The 25,174-nt window shown below is 40.3% G+C and overlaps 1 protein-coding gene across 2 annotated transcripts in view; it reads right to left on the bottom strand.

Moving 5' to 3' along the window:
* Positions 1-25,174, bottom strand: part of LOC106923868 (adhesion G protein-coupled receptor L3) — a 269,173-nt gene that overhangs the window by 16,450 nt on the left and 227,549 nt on the right. For both annotated transcript variants that reach the window (XM_088015248.1, XM_088015247.1), the window contains 5 exons: positions 20,553-20,762; positions 17,080-17,300; positions 12,649-12,715; positions 10,415-10,506; positions 119-287 (listed from right to left, as the gene is read on the bottom strand). In XM_088015248.1, the coding sequence (XP_087871374.1) occupies positions 119-287; positions 10,415-10,506; positions 12,649-12,715; positions 17,080-17,300; positions 20,553-20,762 (759 nt within the window). The remainder of the gene's footprint in view (positions 1-118; positions 288-10,414; positions 10,507-12,648; positions 12,716-17,079; positions 17,301-20,552; positions 20,763-25,174) is intronic.

The raw sequence follows: 25,174 nt of genomic DNA on the forward strand, positions 1-25,174 counted from the left end.
ACGTCAGGAAAACATCTAATCCTGTTGCTGAAAATTGGAATGTCGGTCACTGAGGACATACAGTAGTTCCAGATAATCCTTAAGGATTCGTTACAACTTAAAACAAACAATTCAGTACCTTCTTCTGCAGCACACAGTGGAAGATGAAGATGAACATCCCTTGCAGGGAGTTGAAGATGGTGAAGAGGTACGCCATGATCACGGTGCTCTCATTGACGTACATCAGGCCAAAGGCCCAGGTCAACCCAAGAAGGCACAGTAAGGCGATGGCCCCGATCACCCACGATCTGAAATCGAACCACACAGTCAAATTAAAAACTCCTTTACATCTAATAATTTTACGCAACTGCGTTTGAGACTTCTCGGGAACCTTATTTTGAGACTAGGGGGAGGGAATTGTAAGAGGTACCAAAAGATCTACAACAGTCAACGTAGAATCACAAAATAAATGAATTAGAGAGAAGGAACTGATGGGAAAGAACCATGTTGTTGACCTCATGAAAAATATATGAGTGAGAGAGGTAAGCACTACAGTATTTTCAGTTGATGGGACCAGGGTAAGTCACATGTTGAACCCTTACTGTTTTAGGGATTTTATAAGCGTTTCACCAATTCTTCCTCAAGACGAGGGTTTATCCGAGGTAAACGTCCTCGAGAACATGCGGTCTCTCGATAATAAGGATATCTCTTTCTGTGCCAGGGCCCCCCTCAACCTCCAAGCATTTTGGTGACACACTGTGTGCCGCAGCAGTGATGCCGGGTTGAGAATAATAACTGACTCATGTCTCAGTCTGCCATACAGAAGAGTGTACACAGAAAACTTTTCCTTTTCCAGCATGTCGAATTAATCTTCAGTCATCGTGATTGAATGACTCAGTGAAAATAACACTGCACAGTCCACAATCATTTGAAATGTTTTCGCACTTTGTAAGGACTTTGGATTCTACATTTATGCAATAAAAATTAGCAAAGATGTTGGAGTGTCTGTAATCTCTGGATGTGCTGCATGATAAACATTATTATAGTAATTATTATAGTAAACAAGCCAGGATCATAGTCAAATAACTCTTTTTAACATTGGTAAATGTTATATTCATTTTTATTGAAAATAAACAGGGTGATGAATGTTTGCGTTGTTTGTCAGGCTGATGCATGAGCCGAAGGCTGCAGTACTGCCCCTTGTGGTGGTGTACATATATAACAGTTAAACTCAAGAATAATTTTACGCAAGCTGGATAAATTTGAGTTCTTTGTCATGCAAAAAAACCCTAAAAACTTTGTCATAGTAAAAAGGGAAGACAAAGAAATGAACATGGCTAAGTTCATTTCTTCACTGTTTACTTGCATACTGGATTTAGCACTGCAGCACAGCTAGTTTTTACAAGAAGTTAGGAAAGTAGAAGTTTAAAAGAAGTGACAATGTTTTTGGTTAATCATTATTGTAACGTGTGGGCAGCAGTACTGCTGCTGTAATGCGGATGATACTCTTCACAAACCTTTTTTTGTAACGTCTCTTTTCTAGCTTCTTAACCCCAGGTCAGTCAAAAGTTGTGCCTGGTTCTATTAACGGTTTCCTCTTGTTAAACAGAAGTCATTTACTTCCTGTCTGCTGTCGTCAGACCCTTGCTCTTAATCGTTCTGAATTAGAATGATTTGGATTATTTTTGAATTAGAGATGGCTTTTGTTGTGAACTGACGTCATATGAATTAATAATGAAACGAAACTTGAATACTTGGAATCAAACTCTCTCGAGATGTCTTTTGTACAAATCGTCTTCCCACGTAGCGTAGATAATTATTCGTGCATTAAAAACGTGTTGCTAGGTAATCGTTTTCAATTTTCGCCCGGCAGTTTCCTTTCAGGAGAAAAGTGTCTCCAGCTTGGACTGTGACCCATCACTTTAAAACACATATTGAATAGAGCCTTTATGTGGTTACAGAAAATAGTTTCCACTTGACAAATGTGAGTGCCATATCTTCATTACAGCACTAACACATCCATACAGTGCACCCGGAAGATACAGGTACCGGTTAAACATTATCTTGCTTGTCACATCTGTGGGCTCAGTGTATCTAAGTCTGGAGTACTGTGGGCTCACTAATACGGCCTTCAGCATGAGTGAGTGGCCCGCTATTAATCATGTTAATGATTCAGAGAGGTAGCCAAATGGATTTTTGGTCCTGATTTTGTTTCGTACGGAGGTGGAAATGAGAGATGACATTATCGGAAAACGGGTCCTTCCAGGTTTGCCTTACTTGATTTCAGGTGCATAATCCTGATGGCTGGGCACCATTACAAAAACAGAAGCATAAAAAAACAGAAATAAATCAGAACACATGAAGCAAATGAGAAGCTGCATGATGGTATGAACAAAATATACAAATTAGGACAAAAGAAGGAACAATACGGGGGGGGGGGGAGAGCAAAGATGGCGTGAGGACACAAATGCAAACATTAAGACCAAGAAGAGGGCGGACAATTCTGATGAATTAAAAGGTATTAACTGAATTATCTCAGTTCAGAGAAGCACAGGGTCTCCTACTGCCCTCATAAAATCTGGCAGACTTTTTGCATTTAGTGCCGTTATAAATGGGCCAGGTGCAAAAAAATGATTTATGAATTCAGCAGCTCGAACATTAAACATAATTTTCCCAGGGCTGCCTTAATGACCTGGTGGGGGAGGTACTTCATCAAGACGACTGGCCTGAGATTGCACAGAAAAAAAAACAAAAAAAAACAAAACACATGCTTTGGGCCCAAAAGGACCAGAAATATCTTCTCCTCACTGGTGGTGGCTTTGTTTGAAAGGGTGGTGAGCGACAGACAAAAGAAGAAACAAACAAACAAAAAAAGAAAAGACATCAGGAAGGACAGAAAATGGAGAATCTATGTCACTCATACAAGGACATGGGATATGTTCTTCTGGAGACAGACGAAGACTCTGGGATGTCATCGACAACTGCTTAGGCAGAACGTCTACGTGTGACAGTAGGCAAAAACAGTTTTTATTTTATCCTTTTCAGATTAACAGCATCACTGTAACAGTTTATGGAACTGGGGATTGTTGACAAATTAACTCACCATATGAGATGGGTGGTGGAGTGGGTGCGTATTTTCAATGTCTATTAATTTTGTACATTTTCAAACCTCTCTATATTTTTTGAAGACATATTGACAGAATGTTGAGTCTGTAATCCTAAAAATAAGAGTTAACGCAATGAAGTTTCCAAGCAGTGTGTGCTACTTTCAAACATTTACTGCCTTTGCCATCACCTTTTCTCATAAAATATTCTCCATCCCACCTTGACAAACATATATATATATATCTCATTCAACCTTTCTTCATATGCATGTTTTATTTAGAGACGATATGAATTAGTTATTGCATTAAACCCCTGGACAATAACAGCACACATGAGCTGGAGTAATATCTCTGCTTTCTCTGTAATAGAGACATATTGCACATGTTTGCGTTTGTGGATCTTCTCTAGGAAAAGCACCATAATGGAAGAAAAATCAATTTTTTTCTTTTTTTTTTTTTGGAGAGAGAGTTTCTATGGAGTTACAGTTCATCCCATTTTGGCTTCCAGGTGTGAACAATCAACTAGAAAAAGTAGGACTACTACTACTACTACTAAAGTAGGACTTTCCAGTTGGAAAGTCAAAGATTGTCTCGAAGGCTCCAAGTTTCAATATGGTCGCTACGCCCATCAGTTGTAGAAAGCTGTGATGAAAACATGTTGATTTTTAAAAGAAACACTTGTAAAAGTATATCTAACATCAATGTTGCATGTCGTGCCACATTGGTGAGGTCAGACGCTGATGTTGGACAAGAAGGGCCGGGACACTGTCTCTCCCTGCTCTCCGAAGTGCTCCGTCAGAGCTTTGTTCTAGTCAAGTTCTTCCAAATGAAAATGACCGGACATCTAAGTTCAATAATTTGGAGAGGTGACTCAATCCTTTTGGCAAAGTAGTTGTGTTGCATTGTTGACAATACATCAAGATGTATTGTATCAGTCAAAACACAGAGACGCCTGACCTTAAAAAAAATAAAATAAATAAAAAAAAGCATGTCAAGTCCTTATCTGAACTCCATTTTGAAAATAATCTTCAGCTTCTGAAACATTGTGTTTTCTTTTATTTCTTGTAACAAGTGATTCATTTCTTCCTGTAAAAGCTGTGTCATGTGGCATCATGTTTTTATGGCAACCCAGCAGACAAGATTTTGATCAAAACCAAAGTCAGAGTGTAGGGTGCTGTTATTTATAGGTCAGTACATGTAAAACATCTAAAATCCAAATTAGGACTTAGAGTTTCTTAGATTCTGGAGATTTTTAAGATAAGATCTTCTCCACTGGACTTATATAGCAGGGACTGTGTGTGAAAAATTAGACCAAATATTATAAATTGCATTTTTTTTTCTTTTATCTTAGAAAAAGTTTGTGGTTTTGAAAATGAAGAACAAGGGGGGGGGGGAGGTTTTTTTTTTTATCTCGTTTTTATTTCTTTTCAAGTAATGACCTCGGTGTTGGATACCACAGAAATCAAAGCTCCCCCTAAATATAGTGGCGCGAGATATCAACTCCTAATGGCTGCAACAGTGTGCTTTCATCTGAGAAAAACATGTTATTGTTCCAGTTGGTGAACAAAATGATCAAAAATGAGCAAATGTAAGCAAGGGGACTACTTTAAACAGTGGCATTATTACCTGTTTCAAACCAAATGACCTAGTTCCTGCCAGAGTCACACAGTATTCATGTATTAGAGCACAATTTGATTTCTCTTGCTAATAAATCTGAATGGCCATTTTAGAAACTATTGCGCAGAAGACAAAAGAGCAACAATTAGTCCAACAGGATACCAGTTATTAACCAAAGGTTTGATTAATGGGCTAGTCGTCAAAAATTGAGTCTGTTTCAATGTTTTTAAAGGCAGATTTGTTTAGTCTTTGCACAAGCATTTCATATAGAGTATCTTTACGAATTACTACCCGGAAATATTTGGTTTATCATGTTCTATACTTGCTAAATATAGAGCTAGTGCAAATCTCTTAAAGCTTGCACAGTGCTGTGAACATGCCATGTTTTTTTTTACCTGCACAAAATGAGACTATAATAAATTATTTCAACATGCAGCAATGGATGAGTACCAGGTCAGCCTCTGTCTCCGAGATGGGAAGTGAACGGGGAGCAAAAACATAAAACACAGAATCAATTCTACTTTCCGCCCTGCACTAAGTAATGCTGCATCTTACCAGTGCCACTCTACAATAACACATCCATCATAATAACGGTAGCTAAAATGAAGAGGGGGAAAATAGTGAAATGAAGAACAGAAAAACAAGTTAAAGATAAACAAGAACGAAATTGCAGGGCGCACTGTACGTGCTAATCAAAGGCAGTGAAACAAGCATAAACAGAAACACGTTGAATGAGAACATTTTCATATTAAATGAAAAAAAAAGGCAGGAATGATGAAATAAGAGCAGAAAACTTGACATCAAACTCTAAAGAGGAGCAAAATGGCAGACGGATAAAACAAAAGACACGATTTGTACGAAAAAAAGAACTAAACTGACAGAATTAACCAGCGTCGCCTCATTGATCAAGTGAAACCAGCTCAACTTGTCATTGGAAGAGAGACACGGCGCGAAAAATGTATCTGTAAGGTGAAACAATGACACATAGAGGTTGTTAATGCTTACAGTGGAACTAAGCTAAAAAGTAACATGAAGCTAAGGTTTTTTTTGTTTGGTTTTTTTCCCCCCCAGTTTCTTTTTGCAATAAAGTACTAGTTCTGACAACACAGCCAACAACATTCAGATCAGTTTTTGTGCAGTTGCGGTTTCGGTGATACCTCAAAAACAACACAAAGATGAATGAGCACTGACACAGAGCTCTGCACAATCAAGCCGTTTCTTAGCGGACACATAAAACATTGGTATCTGTTGAAAACAGTACGACTCGGGAGTCAGGAGGTCAGCTGCTTGTTACATTTAGGAGGGTGTAGAGTTATAAATCACAGGATAGCAAAACCAGAAAATGTCGATATTTCTTTTTGTAAAAGAAAAAGAAAAAAAAAACCCTGACAACTCAACATTGTATATTATCCTTTGCTCCCAGAAGGAAACTTTAAAGATGTAAAGTTGCATATGAAAGTCCAAACGGGCCACAGTTCAACGAATAAATTAAATACTTGAATAGTTAGTTAATTTATTAGAATTTGACACAAAATACATATAAAATAATGATTACGTAATTGGTGAACTATGTCATGAATTAAACACTTTTCACAGAAACAGTATTTTTCTTTATCATCGCTTGGTGTCTTGCAGCAGCAACTTAGACATGTGTTTTATCTGTGATGCTTCAACATAAGTAAGTGGTGCTAAGGCTGCTGTAGCCTATTGAAGCTAATCAGAAGTTGACTTTCTGTGCTGATTAGATGCTTGTTCGGCTCTATTTGATGAGCCATAATGATGCAGGAACCGTGAAATCATTTAATAAATGCTGAAGTAATTATGAGTGATTCTAACATAAAACAAGTTTAAATCGCAATGAATTTATGGAAAATGTAATTATAAAGATCATAAATGATCCCCTACATTTACATATTAATAGATACACGCATTTGTTAAATGTATCTATCTCCAGTTTTATTCCAATCATAATAGGAAAATATTAACGTGTATATATATATATATATATATATATATATTCATTTAACATTTTAATGCAGCACTTTTGGGACTCAATTTAGAAGAGCGTTAAAAGGTGCTGACGCAGAGGGCTGGTGGTTTGAATTTGGAAGAGGTTTTTATGACTACATGTACAGTATTTGTAACTACGCGTCTGTGCCGAAATGTGACAGAAGTGTTTTTATTTGATAATCTATTAGTACAAGTCTCTTGCAAACATAAGTGCTGGTGAAAACGGCTCTCCCAGCCTTAACACGGTTTGCATAGAACTGCTAGAAAATAGCACAGCGGGGGGCCCAGAGTGTGAGAGTGTGAAAATTTATGAGAATGAATACTAAACAGTAGCCTTGTGACTGTGTAAGTATTACATTATGTAGTCACTGCAGGAGTCGAGTCTAGCTTGAATTAACAATGTGGCAAAGTATTGTCGCTTCAGTTTGGTTTTCATGAGGTGTTTAAGAGTTACCAGACCAGACAACTCTGTGGGAATAACGGCGTGTAGTTCCCACAAATGTAAAATTGCGTTCTAACCAGGCTATGAAAATAACTCAGTATGTTTAAATTACACCATTTTTTTTGTTGTTGTTGTTGCCTTAAAAGATGGTTCTGATCGGAAAGCTCACAAGACAATTCCAATTCCTCATTCATTCTGGGCTTTTCGCTGGTCTTTTTACACACTAAAATGACGATAAAACCTTTAAAACTATAAGAAACACAGGCTTGAAGATATAAAAATATTTTCCCAAATATTAAAATAGATGGCTCTGAAGGTTCTTAAACTGACAAGAAGAGTCTTGTTCGTTTCAATTTAGCAATGTTTAGTGAACGACTGTGGTTTCTCTTTGCATATGTGTACTATTTTATTAGGTAGTATGTGATAAATTAACCAAAACTCAGAACAGCAGGAAATCTGCAGAAGTTACTGAGCATCTAAGAAGGAGAACTGCACATTTAGAGGTCTTTTAATGCTTTCACTAAGCAACTGCCAAGCTCTTAAGTTCTAATAATTATGTGTAAGTACAAGTTACTCAAAAGTGTAACCAGGTTTATAAACTGTCACCCTCAGGTTAAAAGAAATCTCTGCTAAAACATTGCCATGAACTGAGTGTGTGCTACAAATTAACTAAGAATATTTTCTGCTCAAAAATGGGCATGCAGGTGTGTACATGTACAAGACTGCAAATGCAAAAAAGACGAGGATCGAATTATTTGAGAACTGTGTTTGGAAGAGACAAGGTGGAGCTTTGGATGCTACTAACACTGTGCTACTATCAAGAAAACAGGAGGGAACCTGGAGGGATGGGCACCTCAAGTTGAAAGAATACTAGAGTAGAGTAGGGGATCTTCAGTTTTTTTGTTCACTTTACCTCAAATCAACAGCTTAGAAACCATGAACCCATTGACAAGTGGACTTAGCAGGTTAGCATCGAGCTTAGAGAGTTCCTTGCCAAAGCCGCAACATCAACAAAGCGTGATCAAATATTTAGTCAAAATTATAACACAACCTTGCTGATGGCTACTAACGTGGTTTTTCTGCAACTTGCCCAGGCACATTAAACCACATACTGGTTGAATACACAAACAATTCTTGTTTTTAAAATTCATTGGTTTTCCCGATAGATTCACACCGTTGAGTAAAGTACATAAAAGTCTGACTTGAACACCAACTGTTTGCATCAAATTTTATTTATCCCCCCATTTTGTTTTAACTCATACATGGACATGCATCAAAAAAGTGCAGCGCAGACAACGGTCATTTTGTAAAGACCGCCGCAGCTACGTGATGCCACATAAATACAGCCACAATACCAGCCATAAGGCGGACTAATGTGTCCAAAGTGACTTAAAAATGTGAAAAAGAACCTGCATAAAATTACACAGCAAGCATCTATCACAACAGAGAGGCAGCAAAACAACATTAAAACCATATGGAGGAAAAGCCTGCCCTGACATCAGAAAGTGCTGCATCATCCTGCAGCCACTTTTTTTATTCCCTCTCAGTGCCTTTAAATGTTATTCTGCTCACAGAAGTCTTACTTATTTCTTCCATTATATAGTCAAGTGGCAAGTTCTCAAAGTTTGCATTGTCTATTCCCTCAAGGTTTCATTTTATCTGACAACAAGCAGGCGTAGATTTAAAAACCTTAGACACTATGAATATTCATCTGCTCGGTGTTGCCACCTAGATAACACAAGGTTGCTACCTCTTTTAGATTGTCTACAGGCCTTTTTTTTTTTCTCCAAGCTTCCTATTTAGACAATGATGGAGATGCAACACAATACCTGTTTGATTTTAACCTGGGCTGACATAACCTTTAAACATAATAAGAGGTGCTTACCTCTGCAGAAAAGGCTCCCCCTACCCTCAGGCTGGATGTTCGCAACTTAAGTGCTTTTAATAATGATTTGAAACCATGAAAGAGGGCTGAGGCAAGGCTTCTGCACATTATTCATGCAATAATCCTACAATTTTTATACATAAAATGGGAAAGATTACACAAAAAATTAAGAACATATTCATGCAGCTTTAAATATGGAACCTGCAGAGAGACGAACGAGTCTGAATGGAAAGCAAGAAAGAAAGCAAATAAATAAAGAGAGGAAGAAATAAAGGAGGTGAGGAAAGGAAACATGGATGTTTGAAATCAAGGTTGGAGGGAAAATGAGTGAAGTATGGAAGGACAAGAGAAGGTGACGTAGATAGAAAACAAAGAGGAAACAATAAAAGAAGAACACAAGACCCGTTGGACACAATGGAGAATGAAGAACAGATGTAAGAAAGGAAAGGAACGAAAGATGGAGAAAGGACAGAGATAAGAAAGGAGATAAAGAAGAAAAAATACATTTAAAGGAAAGAGACAACTACTTAACCTGAAAAAAAGGTGCATGGAAGACAAGAAGGAATAACAGAAAGAAACAAAATGGATGGAGCCAGGGAAGAAAGGACTGAAGGTTGGGGAAAAAAGAAACTCAGTAACTATATGAAAAGTTTGAGGAACAAGGAAGGAAAGAAAAAAGGCAGGAATGACGCAAGGTAGATGGGAAAGAATAACAAAGAAAATACTTGGACTCAGAGAGAGAGAAGGACACACAAAAGGATAAAAATAAACCAATAAACCAATATAAACGACGGGCACAAGAAAATAAATAAAATGAAGAAGGAAGTCGCAACATAAAGAAAGGATGTAGAGCATAAGAATCGAGGAAGGAAAGGAGACAAGGAAGGACAAAAGTACACAAATAAGAAATAAAACCACCAAAAAGCAAGAGCATTCATTGAGGGGAGAGGTAGGAACCAAGGGTTAAATTAAGGACATTAAGAGGGTAGGGAACTTAAAACTGACACAATGGGAAGAGGAATAAAGTCTAGAAATAAAAATATTATTCAGAACTCTTGCTTTCTTTTTCCCCCCCTACTTATCCAGACCTGATAAATACCAAAGTCAAACTCCAAGCTATTCCAGACTGTGTAGCAACCCTGCGACAAAGGAAGCTGACCTTGGAAACACGGGTTCGTGTCTAAAAGTTCATTGAAAAGCGAAGAATGTCGGCTCACACTCAACACAATTTAGCTGTGAAAGGCGGAGTTTAGTGGGAGCAAGGTCCCAGCCTTCACACCGAAGCGTTCTTTCACTCTGCAACAAAGGCGCACAAGCACAAGGTGCTATTTCTGGGGGTGACTTTAATGGATATCTGAGCGAGCAGAGAGCTCTTACTTGATGTTGTCCAGGCAACCGGAGTCTGGTTTCAGAATGGCTGTGTGATGGAACATCTTGTAGAGAGCGATGCCCAGGAAGATCACGTTGAGCTAGAAGAGAAAAAGAGAGAGAAAGGTGAGGTGGTGGCGGGAGACAGGGAATGAAGCTGGTCCATTTCATGTCCCAAGTCCCATTCATTTTAAATCGGGGCACTTTGTAGCACAAAGCCGGAACACTGTAGCCAGACTCGGTTTTCCACTTTGCCAAACAGAGCGCAAAATCCCCTGAAGCCCTGCGTGGAGGTAAAACAGACAGCGAAGGGGCCAGTGAAACGAGTCTCTCTCACACTCGGTTCCCTCACAGGAATACTGCTTTGTTTTTTTTTGCATTAAAAAAAAAAAAAAAAAGAAAACAAATAAACATACCAACTGTGGTGCATGTCATTAATTCTCTCTTTGTCAGATTGTGATCACAAGAAACAGAAAATGAGCCAATTGCAGGCACAGCGTGAGTGGGGCCTGTTTAGAGAGACTCCTCAAAAATTACAGCAATTAGTCTGATGGAGCGCCGTTTCCTCCTGGAAACAGGTGACACTCGGCTCACATGAGCCCAGATTAAACAAACAAAGACTTGAAACAAAATAAGTAAAAAACGCCATTACTGTGATTCCTAGAGGTCAGAATTGGACCTAAACTCAGTGATATATCCGTTTCTGTTTGTTAATCAGGAAGATGGGAGGGAACAAAGGAGAAAGCAGCAATGTGAGCGCTTACTCCTTTTACTGATGCGTGGAACTGCATTGCGCATGATGGCTTGTGACAAACAGTCACGGCTAGGCAGTTAGATATGTATGATTACTGATGGGATTAGGATTTATCAATTTTTTTTTTTTTTTTTTTACAATCTGAGATGCAGATCTTTGCAAAAATATTTCTACACCCAGGGCTTTTTAGTATTTTTGCACGTGATAACGCTCAAATTTCGACACGGTGGTAACTTGACTTCGAGTGAAACACAGCAGGTGTCTGCAGGCTTTGGCTCCACCCCCACGTGTTGCTGTTTCTTTCTCCCCATAACAACGTTCTGGATGCTCTGACTAAAATCGATGGCGAAATAAACGCATATTTTGACATAAGGGAAACAGGATGTCAGGTTTGAACACTTTTATCGCTTTGCAACGTCTGCACAAAACGTTTTTCTTTCAGGCTTTCACTATCCCACAGGGATGCAGAATATGCACTTTGTTTTATTACTTGAGTGGAGTACTTGGTGTTTATTGATAAGGGAAATACTTCAGAAGGCATATTTTGTCCCTCATTATAAAAGTTGTATTATCTTCTTTAAACTTTGTGTGCCCTTTTATCCATGTTTTAGAGAAACAGGACATGAAGGACATCTGATCAGATGAGTTAAAGCATTAAAGAGTCACAGTCTGATCGATTCCTTGTCACAAAGCACTGCTGCAATAATTCAAGCAAAAGGAACCCCAACCCAGTACTGAACTCACAAACACTGCATATTTCTCAGTATGACGGTGTTAACTTTTTTTTTTTTTATTATCTTTTTTTATTGGTCAAATGTGATATTAAGATTCTGTGAGAAACGTCATTTTGGTTTAAACTTTGGATGAAACTGTTCGGTGAAAGCAAAAAGTAGCAACAGCTTCATGTAAATTTTCAGCAACTCATCAGCCTCGCATCCAGCAGCTGGATCGATAGATGCCATTCTGGATGGAGCGATGTGCAGTCTTGGTTGGGAAAGGCACAAAAAAAAAAAAAAAAAGCGTGTGCCCTCCCTGCATTATGCATGTGTATCTGCAGCCACAGAGCGGACTGTGTGGCTGCGAGCAGAAGATGGAGAAAGGGTAGTGGAGTACGAGTTGGAACGGGAACAAAATCAATCATAATCGCGGCGCGGATTACTCCAACACTGCTTACAGAGCAGAGTTCGCTCTCTCTTTGCTTCTGCGGCTCCGTAATGGCGCTCTCAGCTCCCCTCCAAAATTGTCTTAGCCGGTGACCGCGGCGCAGTGACAAGCGGCGATATATATCCTCTACGCCCCTCATTCATTTTTCTGCATGCCTCCATGCCTCGCTGGTGGCATGTGCGCTCGACGGAGGAACCGGGGGAAAAAAAAAAAAAAAAAAGAAAAGATCTCTGTGGACCATTTAAGCAGCGACCCGCGGGCTAAGTAGGGTTAATGAGCTGAAGGGGAGGGAGGTTGGTTATTAGAAGAAGGGACTGAAGCTTACCATAATTATCAAGGTTGCAGGTCCTATGAAACTCCAGATGAAGTATGTATCCAGGCGAAGCCAGCAACTGCAAAAAGAGAGAAAGAACAAGAGGTGAAGGGGATTCAAAGTGAAGTGAAGGGGACAGGATGGGGAGCATGAACAGAAAAAGTGAGGGGGGTTTGGGGGGTAGAGAAATGATGTTATAGCTTTATACTCCAGCTCAAGGGGTTATACATCAAGTCGGAGGCTGGAGTGACACAGAGAAATAGGCACTTCAAAACACGCTGGCCTAAAGTGGCTTAAAGAATTATAACCATCATCTAAAATCTGGAGGAGACGAGATCCTAACTGCCAATAACCACAATCGAGACGCCTCAAAATGACTCGCCGAAAAAAAACCCTCATAATTGCTACTTGAAATAAAAGAAAAGACAGTGAGCAGAATTAAGCTCCTTTCTGTTTCAGTTTGTAGGGTTAAAGGGTAAATTACCATTCAATTAGTCCTCAATAGAATCCTAATTCTCTCACTCCAAAGGAATTGGATTGACCTCGACCCCGGTGGTGCTTTAAATTCTCACTGACGTGTCCTACATGTCTGCGTTAACTGTGATTACTCTGCGGGAGCCGCCGCTATTGCATCGATAATATAATAAAGTGGTCCCCTGACCTCACGCGTCGCACAAACAATACGGAAAGACGTTTTGGCCCCTCTGTCGAACCGAATCGAGGCGAAACAGAAACGGGGCCAGCGGAAGGTGACAGTGTTCTTTTGAAATAAGAGGAGAGAGAGAGAGAGAAAAAGATGTGATTCATGACCTGTGGTTGAATTATTAATCTTTTAATCTCCGCCGCTGCAGCAGATAGACGCCTCCATTTTTGGCCGCTGGAAAAATTACAGTTCTTGCCGCAGAGTCTGTCGCTCAGACTGACATGGAGTGGAAAGTGGAAGTGGCAGGGAAACGAGCTGTAGCTCAACACCATTTGAAGGAAAACTAAAGTGTTTGTGAAACTTTAAAAGAACAAAACAAAACAAAAAACAAAAGATAAGTGGATTGATAGGCAAAATGAGATGCCGTACAACAGCAAATGGAAAAAAAGATATTTGTTTTGAACTTTTCACTATTTTGTCTTGTTGCAACTACAAGTTTGTGTGTATTTCATTGAGACTGTATGGCACATGGGTTTTTTTTGTCTTCTTTTAGAAAATTACACCTAAAAGCTGTGGCGTGGTTCAGCCACCACCATTCAGTACTTTGTAGAACCAACACCATACCATGACTCATAGTGACTTAGGGTGGTGTGCAGCGTTAATGTAATGTTCCACGTGTTTGTAGAGCCATTTTCATAGCTTTTGGTAATTTGCATATCTTTACAACATAACAATAACCCATACCAGCCATATTTGTAGAGCACAAAGTCAATCCTTGTCTTATCCACTGATTTTCCTACTTGAGCCACTTGTTTGTGCATCTCCTTCAGAGTTTCTAGTTTAGATGGATCACCACGTCTTGGTAGATCTGTGCTGTGCCCACCTGACACGTCTGCTGTGTTCTTTCCTCTTTCTCGCTGCTATTTATTTTTCTAGTTGTCTCTAACAAACCTCAGAGGTCTTCGCACAAAAAAGCTGGATTTACAGTGAAATATTGATTTTCTACTTGGGTGATTTTCACCTCGGAGTGTCAGAGCAAACGGAGTTGAAGACTCGTCAACGTTTTCTTCTCACTAATCTTGAGCAAAACCTCAATGTATATATCAAAAATAGTGCACCAGAGCAAACTTTGATCTTCTAAACTCATGCAAACTCAACTAAATCTCGGCACAAAGGAGACGTAATATGAAAAAATGCATTTTGCTGTGGTTGTTGGGAGGGGAAGAAGGGAAAACGCAGCGTCTTCAGCGTTCGCGGCAAATGCCACTTCATTTACATAACAAGCTTATTTGGCAGTCTGGACATTTTTCTCCTTTGCCTCCAAACAACTCCTCAAAGTAGCAGACGACACTTTGAAACGAGATAAAACGCAACATAACAAGTGACACGACAAAAGTGTTGCTTTTATTTTACTGGGAGTCGATACGTCTCAGTTTCTCTCTGGTATCAACGGATGAGAGGAGACAGAAAAGAGGCGTGAAAAAACAAAACAAACAAAACAAAAAAACGCACGGACGCATAAAACACCAAACATACACAAACGGAAGCGGAACAACATTCGCAAAAGTCTGGCAGCTCATCAAAGCTCATGTTCCAAATGTCGGCGTTATAAATTATGCTCAAGGTTCTATTGTTCATGTTTCTCCTTCTTCCACTTCAGATCACAGTGAGATTTAAAGAGTTGGTAGGCGGCAGGAGCTGGAGGCTGTCATTTTCTCTCTGCCTCCTCTTACCTCCTTTACGCCACTCTTGTCATGCTTGTGTCTGACTTTTGGTGCATGCAAAGCCAGTTTTATCTCCCCTCCTGGCATGCTTCTCTCTCTCTTGCTCTCTTTTCTTTTTTTTCTTTTTTTTTTTTTTTTGCGCTGCTCCTACAGAAACCAAGTGATAATAGATGCAAATGTCTGCCAGTTTAAACACATGGCGCTCTCGTGCCAGCACCTCGTGCTCTCTGGTTTCCTGGCATTGCAGGAAGCAAATCTGCACAGAGTGGATGCCTGCTATCGCCCACAGCGAAGGCGATGTCTTTTGCGTCCCCCACGTCACAAGCGGCAATTTCGCCGAAATGTCGGACAGCATTTGTCAAAAATAAAACAAAGCAACCGTATTTTCGGTGTTTTTCGGAAATCCTGAATAGCGTTTTGATTTGCAGGCTGATTTCAGGGACCCGGTGCAGAAGGTATGAAAATACTCCTCGACAGACTGTCAAAACCTTCAAGTTATTTCACAGACAGCCTCATGATGTAGACTCATGTGAAACATGTCAAATATTTGATTTGAGTTCCTACGATGACAACACAAATGCATCTCTATGATAAAACAATGTAAAACAAACCTGATGTCACATCCTGGCGTCAGGTTTGATGTAACAGCCTTCTTTTATACAAGCTCAGAAATGACATTGAGAAACGCAACACTAATAATCGTAACATTCTTCTTTTCTTCGTTTGGGGTGCGGCTTCTGTTTTTGCCAAGTCTAAAATCTAACCAGAATGTACAGGAGTGTTTTAAAAAGACGTAGGGGCACAGCAGAGGGCAGGAAGATTGCCGCTATGAAATATGATGTATAGAAATGTCTTTTTTGACACCAAACTGTTTAAGCTTAGAGGGTCAAACTTGGTCCACAGGAGCGCTTTTAACCACACACACACACACTCTTATTGCACATGCTCAATGAATCAGAAAGGACTAACGCTCCACTGTATCAGCAGCTACATTACTGAGTCGAACAGGAAATCCTTGCTCCTTTGATGTATTATGTTCATTTCTGGTGGTGGAAAAAAAAAAAATTAAATAAGAACACATTTCTCATACCGCTGACCACCAGCGGCCTCGCACCGCAAACTTTACTCAAGGGCACATTTAGAGCTCTTCCTAGGGAATTTAGAATAATAATAATAAAAAGTTATAAAATCCTCTTTGATCAGACATCAGAAGAAGGCCTCGCAATCGGCTTGACCGTGAGACCACTGGACGTCACATCCGTCTGATGCAACTGGGTCACTGCAATTTGTTGGGATATTTCTGCTCAAAGTGACCCCGCCCACGATAATGCGGCCGCAGCACCAAGAATCAATTTGCAGCAAGACAACGTACCGGCCCTCTCCCGCTGCCGCTCCACCCAACACCACTGCTACCTTTTGCTATTCACCACGTGTCATGCTTTATCCGTCGCCTCATCCTTCAATGGCAGCATATAATTGTTCCACCGGTGGCAGGCTTTAATTATTCACATGATGCCAAGGCTCAGGCGGTGGCAGCTATCACCTCATCCATCACCAAGAACTATTGCGCTGCCAATCTACAAATGCACTGTCTTTCTAGCTCTGCGGCCAGCCCGTGTGTGTGTGTGCGTGCGTGTGTGTGTGTGTGTGTGGCATGCGTGATAAACATCTCAGCAAACTGCTGATGCTGGTCTTCATTATTCTCAGATGGGCCGGAGATTAACGGAGAGAAATGGAGAGTGATCTTCCGCTCGCAGTTGCACTGCAACAGAGACTGCAGTGTATTTTGCAGCTTAGAGACCAGGCAGAGAGCATTTGTCAAGAGGTAACCCTGCAAGTCAGCCTTTGTCACACACAACTTTTACAGGTAACCTGAGATGCACCAGTTGTGCTTTTGTGGCGGATTTCTGATCCCCAGGACGTGTCGCAGAGCCAAGTCCTGAGGATACTGGTTTTAATCGATTCTAATTTACTACGAGCAATAAATGTTTCTTCTGAACATTTACATTGCTTTTATTTTTTTGTTTTTTTTTGTAATGCAATTAAAATGAGACGTTCATTTGAGTCTGCACTCACATTCTGTCTGTTCCGTAGCTGCGGTAGTCCACTGCCGCCGAGACGGCCACGATGAGAGCCGGCACGCCGTACCCGACCAGGTAGAAGTATCGTCGGCGCGAGTGCTCGCTCTCGAACACCTCCACCAGCATAATGTAAAGCTGCACCCCCTCCAGGAACATCCACGTGAAGGCCGCCAGGAAGAAGAAGTGGAGCAGGGCGGCGAAAACGGCGCACGCAATCTGGGAAGGTTTAACGGCAACGGGAGTGATGTGGACACAGGGGGAGAGGCAGGGGGAAAGAAAGCGAAAAGACAGATTTGAACGTTATTATATTCAGTCTTGACTTGAATAATTAAAATGTTATCCTAAAATAATTAAACGGCAAAACGAGTCGTCCAAGTAACTCCACTCAGCAGCGTTTCCTGACCTCCCTGAGTCAGCATCTCTCACAATTAAAATGGCGATGCTTTGTTTGGCTGAAGCCGTTGGATCGTTGCCTTTGGCGACTGGCAGTAGAACACTGCGGCCCATGAGTTCTTGCATGCTGTAGCTGGCATGGGTGGAAGGGAAATATGAAAAAAAAGTGGAAGTCTGTCGTCCAAGAGCCATTTAGGACGACAGCATAAACCAGGTGCGGGTTCATAATGCGGTTACGGAGCTCGAAGTGAATACAGCAGAAAGCCCTCTCCTCATGTCTGCTCGCGCACTTACATGGATTGATCCAATTATTGGCACAGTTGGACATAACTAGAGTATTTTGTTACTGGAATGGATTCAGTTTAATAACTAAGAGGTTGAGTGGACATTAATTGCAGTCCATGAAAGTGATTCAACTGCCGGGCTGTGAGTCATACCCATAAAACATTATGGGAGGAAAAGGTGCAGGCCCTGAAGCATTAACTTTAACTTCACAGGAAGTTAGCTTTGCGGCTAAACTACGGTCTGTAGTTTTTACCTTCTGGCAGTAATTATGCTCCAACAGGAAAATGTAGATCTGTTTAGATTGGCTAAAATTAAAGGTGTATAATTTCTTATCTTTGACATTGCCATTTATAATCATTTAAAAGATGTAAAATGCTTCATAGAGGATAATAAGCAATAAAGGTTAGCCTTGCATATGATCACAAAGACTGTTGGCTATGTGTATTCCAGAAACAAGCATGGATTGTCTGCCTTACTATCATCCAAACAGGGCCGGACGCTGTAAAAGGAAAAGGTGAATTCTAGGAGTAGTTCAGAATTAAAAAAAAAAACATTTTTCCAATATGTAACACCTCTGCAGATAATTCTCTTGACTTCTTCATTCAAAACAAATCCAGATTAATTTATCCCAGAAGTAAAAGGCAACTGCTGGTCCAAGAGGTTCCACGACTAATGTGGATTTCTACCACCTGAAACATCTGCTATCTTAGATCCAAAGTTAATTTCTGGAGCTTCTAATTGTCACTGAGTTCCACTCAGGTGTTTATTTAATAGAAGTTGATGATTATTTACACAGGAAATAGATACCAGGGCTGGTGCGCCACCAATAAGCTTCCTGTATGAAACACATACTGACAGTCTAATATATACTGCTCAAAAAAATAAAGGGAACGTTTCACTTGAATTTTGTGTGTGGCTCCAAATCCAGGCCTCCATTGGTTAATAAATTTGATTTCCATTGATGATTTTTGTGTGATTTTGTTGTCAGCACATTCAACTTTGTACAGAACAAAGTATTCAATGAGAATATTTCAGTCATTCAGATCTAGGATGTGTTATTTGAGTGTTCCCTTTATTTTTTTGAGCAGTGTACATTAAAGCTGTAATTAAAAGAAAAAATATTGTAAAGCTTGCAGTGAACACTGCCTTACTTTTCTACAGGTAATTACTCTGTAAGCAGCTGTAAACAGCGGCTCACGTTTACAGATGTAAGCTAACATCTAATGTATTTTAATGTGAGAGAGGATAAAAAAACAACAACAGAAAAATACAAATGGACCTAAAAAGAACTCAAAACTTTGAGTGTTGTTTTACAACTATCTCTCAGATATGGTTGACTTAACCCAAACGTTTGGCTTGTACGTTTATAGCATTTCATGAAATTTCTATGACATTTCTGATCCTGATTTGCTTTGAGACGCCGCCCTTTTCGGACAATCCGAGAAATCCAAGAAAAGTATCTACTAGAGGTAACATAATTGCTTATAAAAGCTTTTAAAATGAAAATAAAATAATAATAATAAAAAACTAAACAAAATTGGAACTGTCTCTTTGAAGTCCTTTGCTAAGCTCAAAAGTATAAAATGACTCCCCAATTTTCTGCTCTATGAGTATTGAGTGCACACTCCTGAAAATGACTGCACTGACAGCGTGTTCTCACCTGTTACCTCAGTGGAGCTCTACCAGAAAAGAAATTGCGCCCAAATTCCAGTCATTACTCGAGAAGGGGGGATTGTGCTTCTAATCCAGATTAGCCTGAAGCAGGTGAAAAGTACATTTTTGCCGCAGGTTGCTGCGGGGGTTGAAGGTGCTCCATATAACAGTGACCCATCAGTAAGCGAGTTGGAAGTTGTTGTTGTTGTGAGAGTCTTTAAGTAAACTTTGAGCCGTGTGTGTGCACCGCTGCACGTCTATCCTGTTTAATAGATGCCTCTCGGCTCCCTTTTTTCTCAGCGTTTCTTTTCAGCGAGCCAAACAGAAGCGAAATAGTCCAGGGCCACTGACACTCAGCGGGGAGCCCCACTCTCAGCACAGCACGACACAAAAGGTTATAGCTCTTCCCAAAGCATTTCAGGTTGGAAGATTCAAGATGGTGGACACACTTACGGGGGAGATTCATTTTGACAGACACACACCTTCTGACCGACACCGTGAAGTAACTGAACTGCAGCGAACAGCAGCTAAGTGCAAGGGCTTGTGGGTGTGTTGGCGATATTTTCCTGTTGGGAATTGCATTTTACTTTATTTAATTTTGTGGCAGAAAGTAATTAAACCTGAGCTAAAAAAAAAACAAAAAAAACAAACATGAGAGTGAAACGAGTATTGAAATTTACCTTCTTCCTAACTTCAAACTTAAACAGGTATGAGCAATATCAGTATTACTTTTATGACTATAAACTCAGTGTGTGTAGGTGTGTTATGGTGAGCACAATTTGAATTATTGCAATATAATTATAATCCAATTTGCTGTAATTGTATATTATTCTGAATTTCTCTAAATCTCTTCAGAATTTGAACTCTAGATAATTATAAATAAATAATTTTAGTTTGGTTTGGGCTTTTCTGACTGTTTCTTTCTTGGAAAAAAAAAAGTTCTAAGTATAATTTTAGTAAATCCATAGTTAAACTAAACACTGTACTTAACCGGAGTCAACTGATGCTTCAAATAAACTGGATGAAAGTGTAATAAGGCCAAAATGAATAAGTTCATGGTACAATCCTTTGAAATTAAACATCGAAAAGATCATTGCATTTCGTCTGACGGACAGCAACGCCCCTTGTTATTCTTACCGGCTGGTCCCCCCGGTTGATCCCCACCAGGAACAGGGACTCTGCTATGAACAAGCTAATGCACAGGTTCTTGTGGATGGTGTTTCGGTCGCTCTGGAGGCCTCGGAAGAAGCAGAAGGTGAAGAGGCTGATGAGCAGACACACCAGAGAAAGCAGGATGCCCACCCAGGTAATGACGTCCAGCAGCATTTCGTGAACAGGGTCTGTGTTCTGCGAAGAAACGAGAACAGAAGTTGCTCAGCGGCGTCAAGGGGGAAATGGAAAATACAATCCTTCTACTTGTAATCCAAATAAGATTTCCGGAGATTAGGTAAAGAAAGAAGAAACAGCAGTTTCAGGATATATCTTTTATTTACAGAACAGACGAAAACAAGCGATTGCGGGAGTAAAAGAAATCACCCTGAAATGGAAACAATGCTCAGGCTTTTATTTTCAGGATTGCTTTCTAGCGGTAAAGTGGAGCCACTCACCGCTCCAATGCAGCAGTACACGGAGCCACAGGTGGCAGATATGAATCATGAATTAGTCAGTGTGAATCAATTTAAAACGGCCCCCCGTTGTTTCATTTTGGTCAGGTAACAAAGTGAAACAAAGTGAGCCCCCCAATAGGCCACAGGTGTCTAAGACCAGCACAACACGAATCCAATCAAACTGTAACACGGGCAATATCGTTCGCCGTTTGCCTTTGGGTAATTTTCTCTTTACAGATTGTCATTTGGAGCCAAAGACAGTTTTGGCCACTAAAACGACTTTTTGTTGAAAATAAATGTGTCGTGTTCAGGGGAAGATAAGACTCCCCGTTGCTTCTGCTTCAGCCACAACAAAGTGTTTCTATCCATTAATGGGAGACAGGCGGACTTTGAAAGCAGGAAAGGAAAAATGTTTAGAGAGTGGTAGCAAAAAGACCAAATATGGTAACACTTTATTTGAAGGGGGTTGAATAAGACTGACATAACACCTGTCATGAACATGAACAAGTCTTCATGAATATTTATGACTGTTGTCAAAAAGCGTCATTCGGTAAATTATGACACTTAATACAAAGTTGACTTTATTCAAAATGTCTTTGTTATGACAACTTGACATTAGCCTAGAAATCATTACTGTTTAAACTTTACCTTTAATAACAAAGTTACCTAATTTTTAAAGTGCAATCAGTAATACTTTTATAACAAATTTATATCAGTAATGATTTAAAAATGGTATAACATCTGTTTTCTATATGGAAACATTATGATCAACCGTAATGATTTTGTTAGAGGTCTTTATTTCTTGGTGAGACTTTTTTCTTTTAAAGTTTGGGAAATGTGCAAAACTTGGAGATTGGTGATAAATATTACATGAGCCATTCATCCTTCTTTTGGGTAAATGTATGAATGAAGATCCCACCAATAATACTTCAAAATCGGGCAAATAATACGTGTACAGCCAGGAAGAGCATACATTTATGGTGACTAGCAGTGCAAAGCAGCACATGGCAGAGATGTAAAATAATTCCTACTCGCTTATAAAGGCTGTTGGCTGATTTTACTTTATATTTATATATACATTTTTAAAATATGATTCTTTGAAATTATAAGCTGTGCTTGCAGTTTTTGGAGCGAGTAAACAATAATAATAGTCGGACCTGCGGTGTTATGAATAAAAAAAAAAACAGGCAAATATTTGCATACACTGAAGAATAGGCCTACAAGAAATGCTAATATATCTCCACAAACAAGCGTCTCTTTAAATCACATTTCAACCACCCTCAGCATTATTTCTACCAGAAGAAGAAGAAGAAGAAGAAAAAAAAAAGTTACTGGGCGTTTTGCACAAAGCCTTGTTATAAGGGGAGCAGAGCTAACGCTTGCAGAGAGAGGAACAGATGCTGATCATTAACAGGCTCTGGTATAATAACAGCCGCAGTGCTCCTTTAGTCTTGGGAGAGCGGTCTTTTGATTTTCCTGCCTGATGAGCCGTTGTGTATACGTCGGAGGGATGGCAATATGTTGTGCAGAGCCGGCATCTGGGAGCGAATGTGCACTGGATGTCTGCGCGCCATCCCTTCAGACGAGGGGCCGTGCGCGAGGTGGCAACGCATGTCAGTGTTCGGGGGGCTTGGATCTGTTGCGTTGTGTGTTGTGTGTGTGACACACTGGGTCCACTCTTAGCCTGGTGCTCGATAGTGACATTGATGCAGTGGGTGGTACTAGTCGTGGCGCATTGTGAGGCGGACTCGGAGTTCTCTTGGGCTCTTCTGTGGCTGCGGGCTCTATCCATCTCCATCTCACCTCCGATTGAAGAGTGGGTCAGAGAAAGAGACGACGAAGGGGAAGGAGAGGGAAAAAAAAAAAAGAGTATGACAGGGAGTGTATCTACACCTGGGTGATGGATTTACCGTGGAATGATTTCTTTGTTCTAAGAGGTGGATAATGCCTCTGCAACAGCAGACACAATGTCTCAACTGAAAAGGTTCCTTTTATGAGAGGTTTTTCCCAGGCAGGATGGCAAATGATGGGCTCCGTAGAGCTTCTGTACCTATTTTTAAGCTGACAAACCTCTGCGACGGAAATGTCTGAGAGGGTCTCTGAAGTGGGCGGAGGTAATTCACTATACTGATTCGCTCTCGGTGTCACAAGCGCTGTCCAATCTTACGGCGCCAACACTATTTGTGGAGACTTGCAAAAGTGTTCATGCATTTTTTTTTTTCCTTCAGATTTTATCATGTTCATGATTTTGTGCGACAGTCCAACATAAAGGATTGCAATGTGTGTGTGACGGGTTCTCTTCTGACTTGGACAAACAACAAAAATGAGGAAGAAAAGAGAGCAGATCATTTTAATCGGGCTGGAATGCATGCCGCACTTTTCAGATTTTTAGTTATTAAAAAATACAAAAAAAAAAAAAAAACGGTTCAGAACAATGCACTCCTGTGTTTTACTCTATTAAAAAAAATCCCAATAAAATCCTCTGAGTACTGTGGTAGCATGTCAAAATAGGGAAAAAAGTGTAAGACACTGCTTGCTCTTGCTTCCCAGGAAACACATATTTTTCAAGCAGCAGAGAAGGTCTAATGAGATTTGAAAAATCTTTGCCCCTGTCTGCTGGTGTACTGCATAACATAAGTTTTCTGAGTATCTGCCGCAGATACTAACAAGAAAAAAAAAATAAAATAAAAAATAAATAAACTTGGCAATAAGCCTCGTGCACACTGCATTGCACATTGATCATTCTGGGCCGCTCACTGAAGCCTGATATAGTATCATATGCACTTAATTATCACAACATCCTATTTCTAAAGCCAAAAAGTCCTGACAAAGTTCTATGAAATGTAAAAAATAAAAAATAAAAAAATGCCTAAGAACTGAACAGAGAGAGTCAATACCTCAAAGAACCACTCCCAGCATGGGGGCCACGGAGCCAATCCAATTAAAATGCATAAATCTCCCCGTGTGCCTCCACAGTCGATCTTTGACTCATGAAATACTGTCAGGCGGGGCCGACTGTTGCACTAAAGGGTGGGCTGCCCACTGCAAGGAGTCACGTGACGAAATCCACCTAAGGTATGGGACCGGGGATTTATGAGCTTCCTGGAGACGGGGAACAGTCGCGGAGAGGGCGCTCGAATCAGGGGCGCTGGCAAATTTGTCACGTTTAAAAGGGCTCGGAGAGAGACTATGCAGCTCGCGTGGCGGGAGTTGGCATTCAGCTCACGCGCCTAATGTCACACTGTGTTCTAAGACACCGTCTCTACCACTCTCGTGCCATGGCTTTTAAGATAGATTTATCTTGAACAATTGCTTTTGGCGTGTGTGTACATAAACTCTTAAGTCATATCGTGAAATAGAAAATTAACCTTGACTGCCCTCGTAGTTACTGTCTGATTGGGAGACTGTGATTAATGTGACCCAGATATCAGCCGTTTCATCATCTGTAAGGGCGTGTCATCATTTTGTAGCTGCTAGTGCATTAAAAAATGGTGTCACCTGACAGGAGCTTCGTACCTCCTTGCAATCTCCCTTAAGATGTTTCTTAGTGGGTGAAAAACAGGCTGTAGATCTGCAATAAAATGGCAAATAGAAGGGGTCTTCAAATCAAAGCCTTGAGCATCGGCGTCCAGCAGTTTTTTAAAATGTGTCCTTTGTCCAACACACCTGAATCAAATGGCTGACTTCTTCCAAAAAGGCAGCAATTATTATTCACCTTAAATCAACAACTAGATGCCGGGCGTTCCAGCAGATCAATGTTTCCAAGAACCATTTACAACTAGTCTGGGAACGGGATCAGGCTCAATAATGTTAAGCTTCCAGAGTTCTCCAACAGTCAGTCATGTTTAAAAGTGTGCGGATAGTTTTATAGTTGGTTCAGTGATGACCCAAATACCGACTGAGACAGTTAATGCAGCAAATGGAAGTGTTTAATAGGAAGGGAGGATGATAAAAAAATAAAATAAATAAATAAATTCATGAGCAAGCATTGCAAACGAAAACCCCAAAATGTGAGAGAAGAAAAGCAAAAATGCCACACCCTGGGGAAGCCAGAGAGAGCAACAGGCAAAAAGTAGATGACAGCAGAATCTGAGCTAAAAGCACAAACAGAAGAGAAACTGATTACTGGGATTGGAACCAGGTGAGACTAAC

This window comes from Poecilia mexicana, unplaced genomic scaffold (genome assembly GCF_051168715.1).
Source record: "Poecilia mexicana isolate PSO_F unplaced genomic scaffold, ASM5116871v1 scaffold_18, whole genome shotgun sequence".
Lineage (NCBI taxonomy): Eukaryota > Metazoa > Chordata > Actinopteri > Cyprinodontiformes > Poeciliidae > Poecilia > Poecilia mexicana.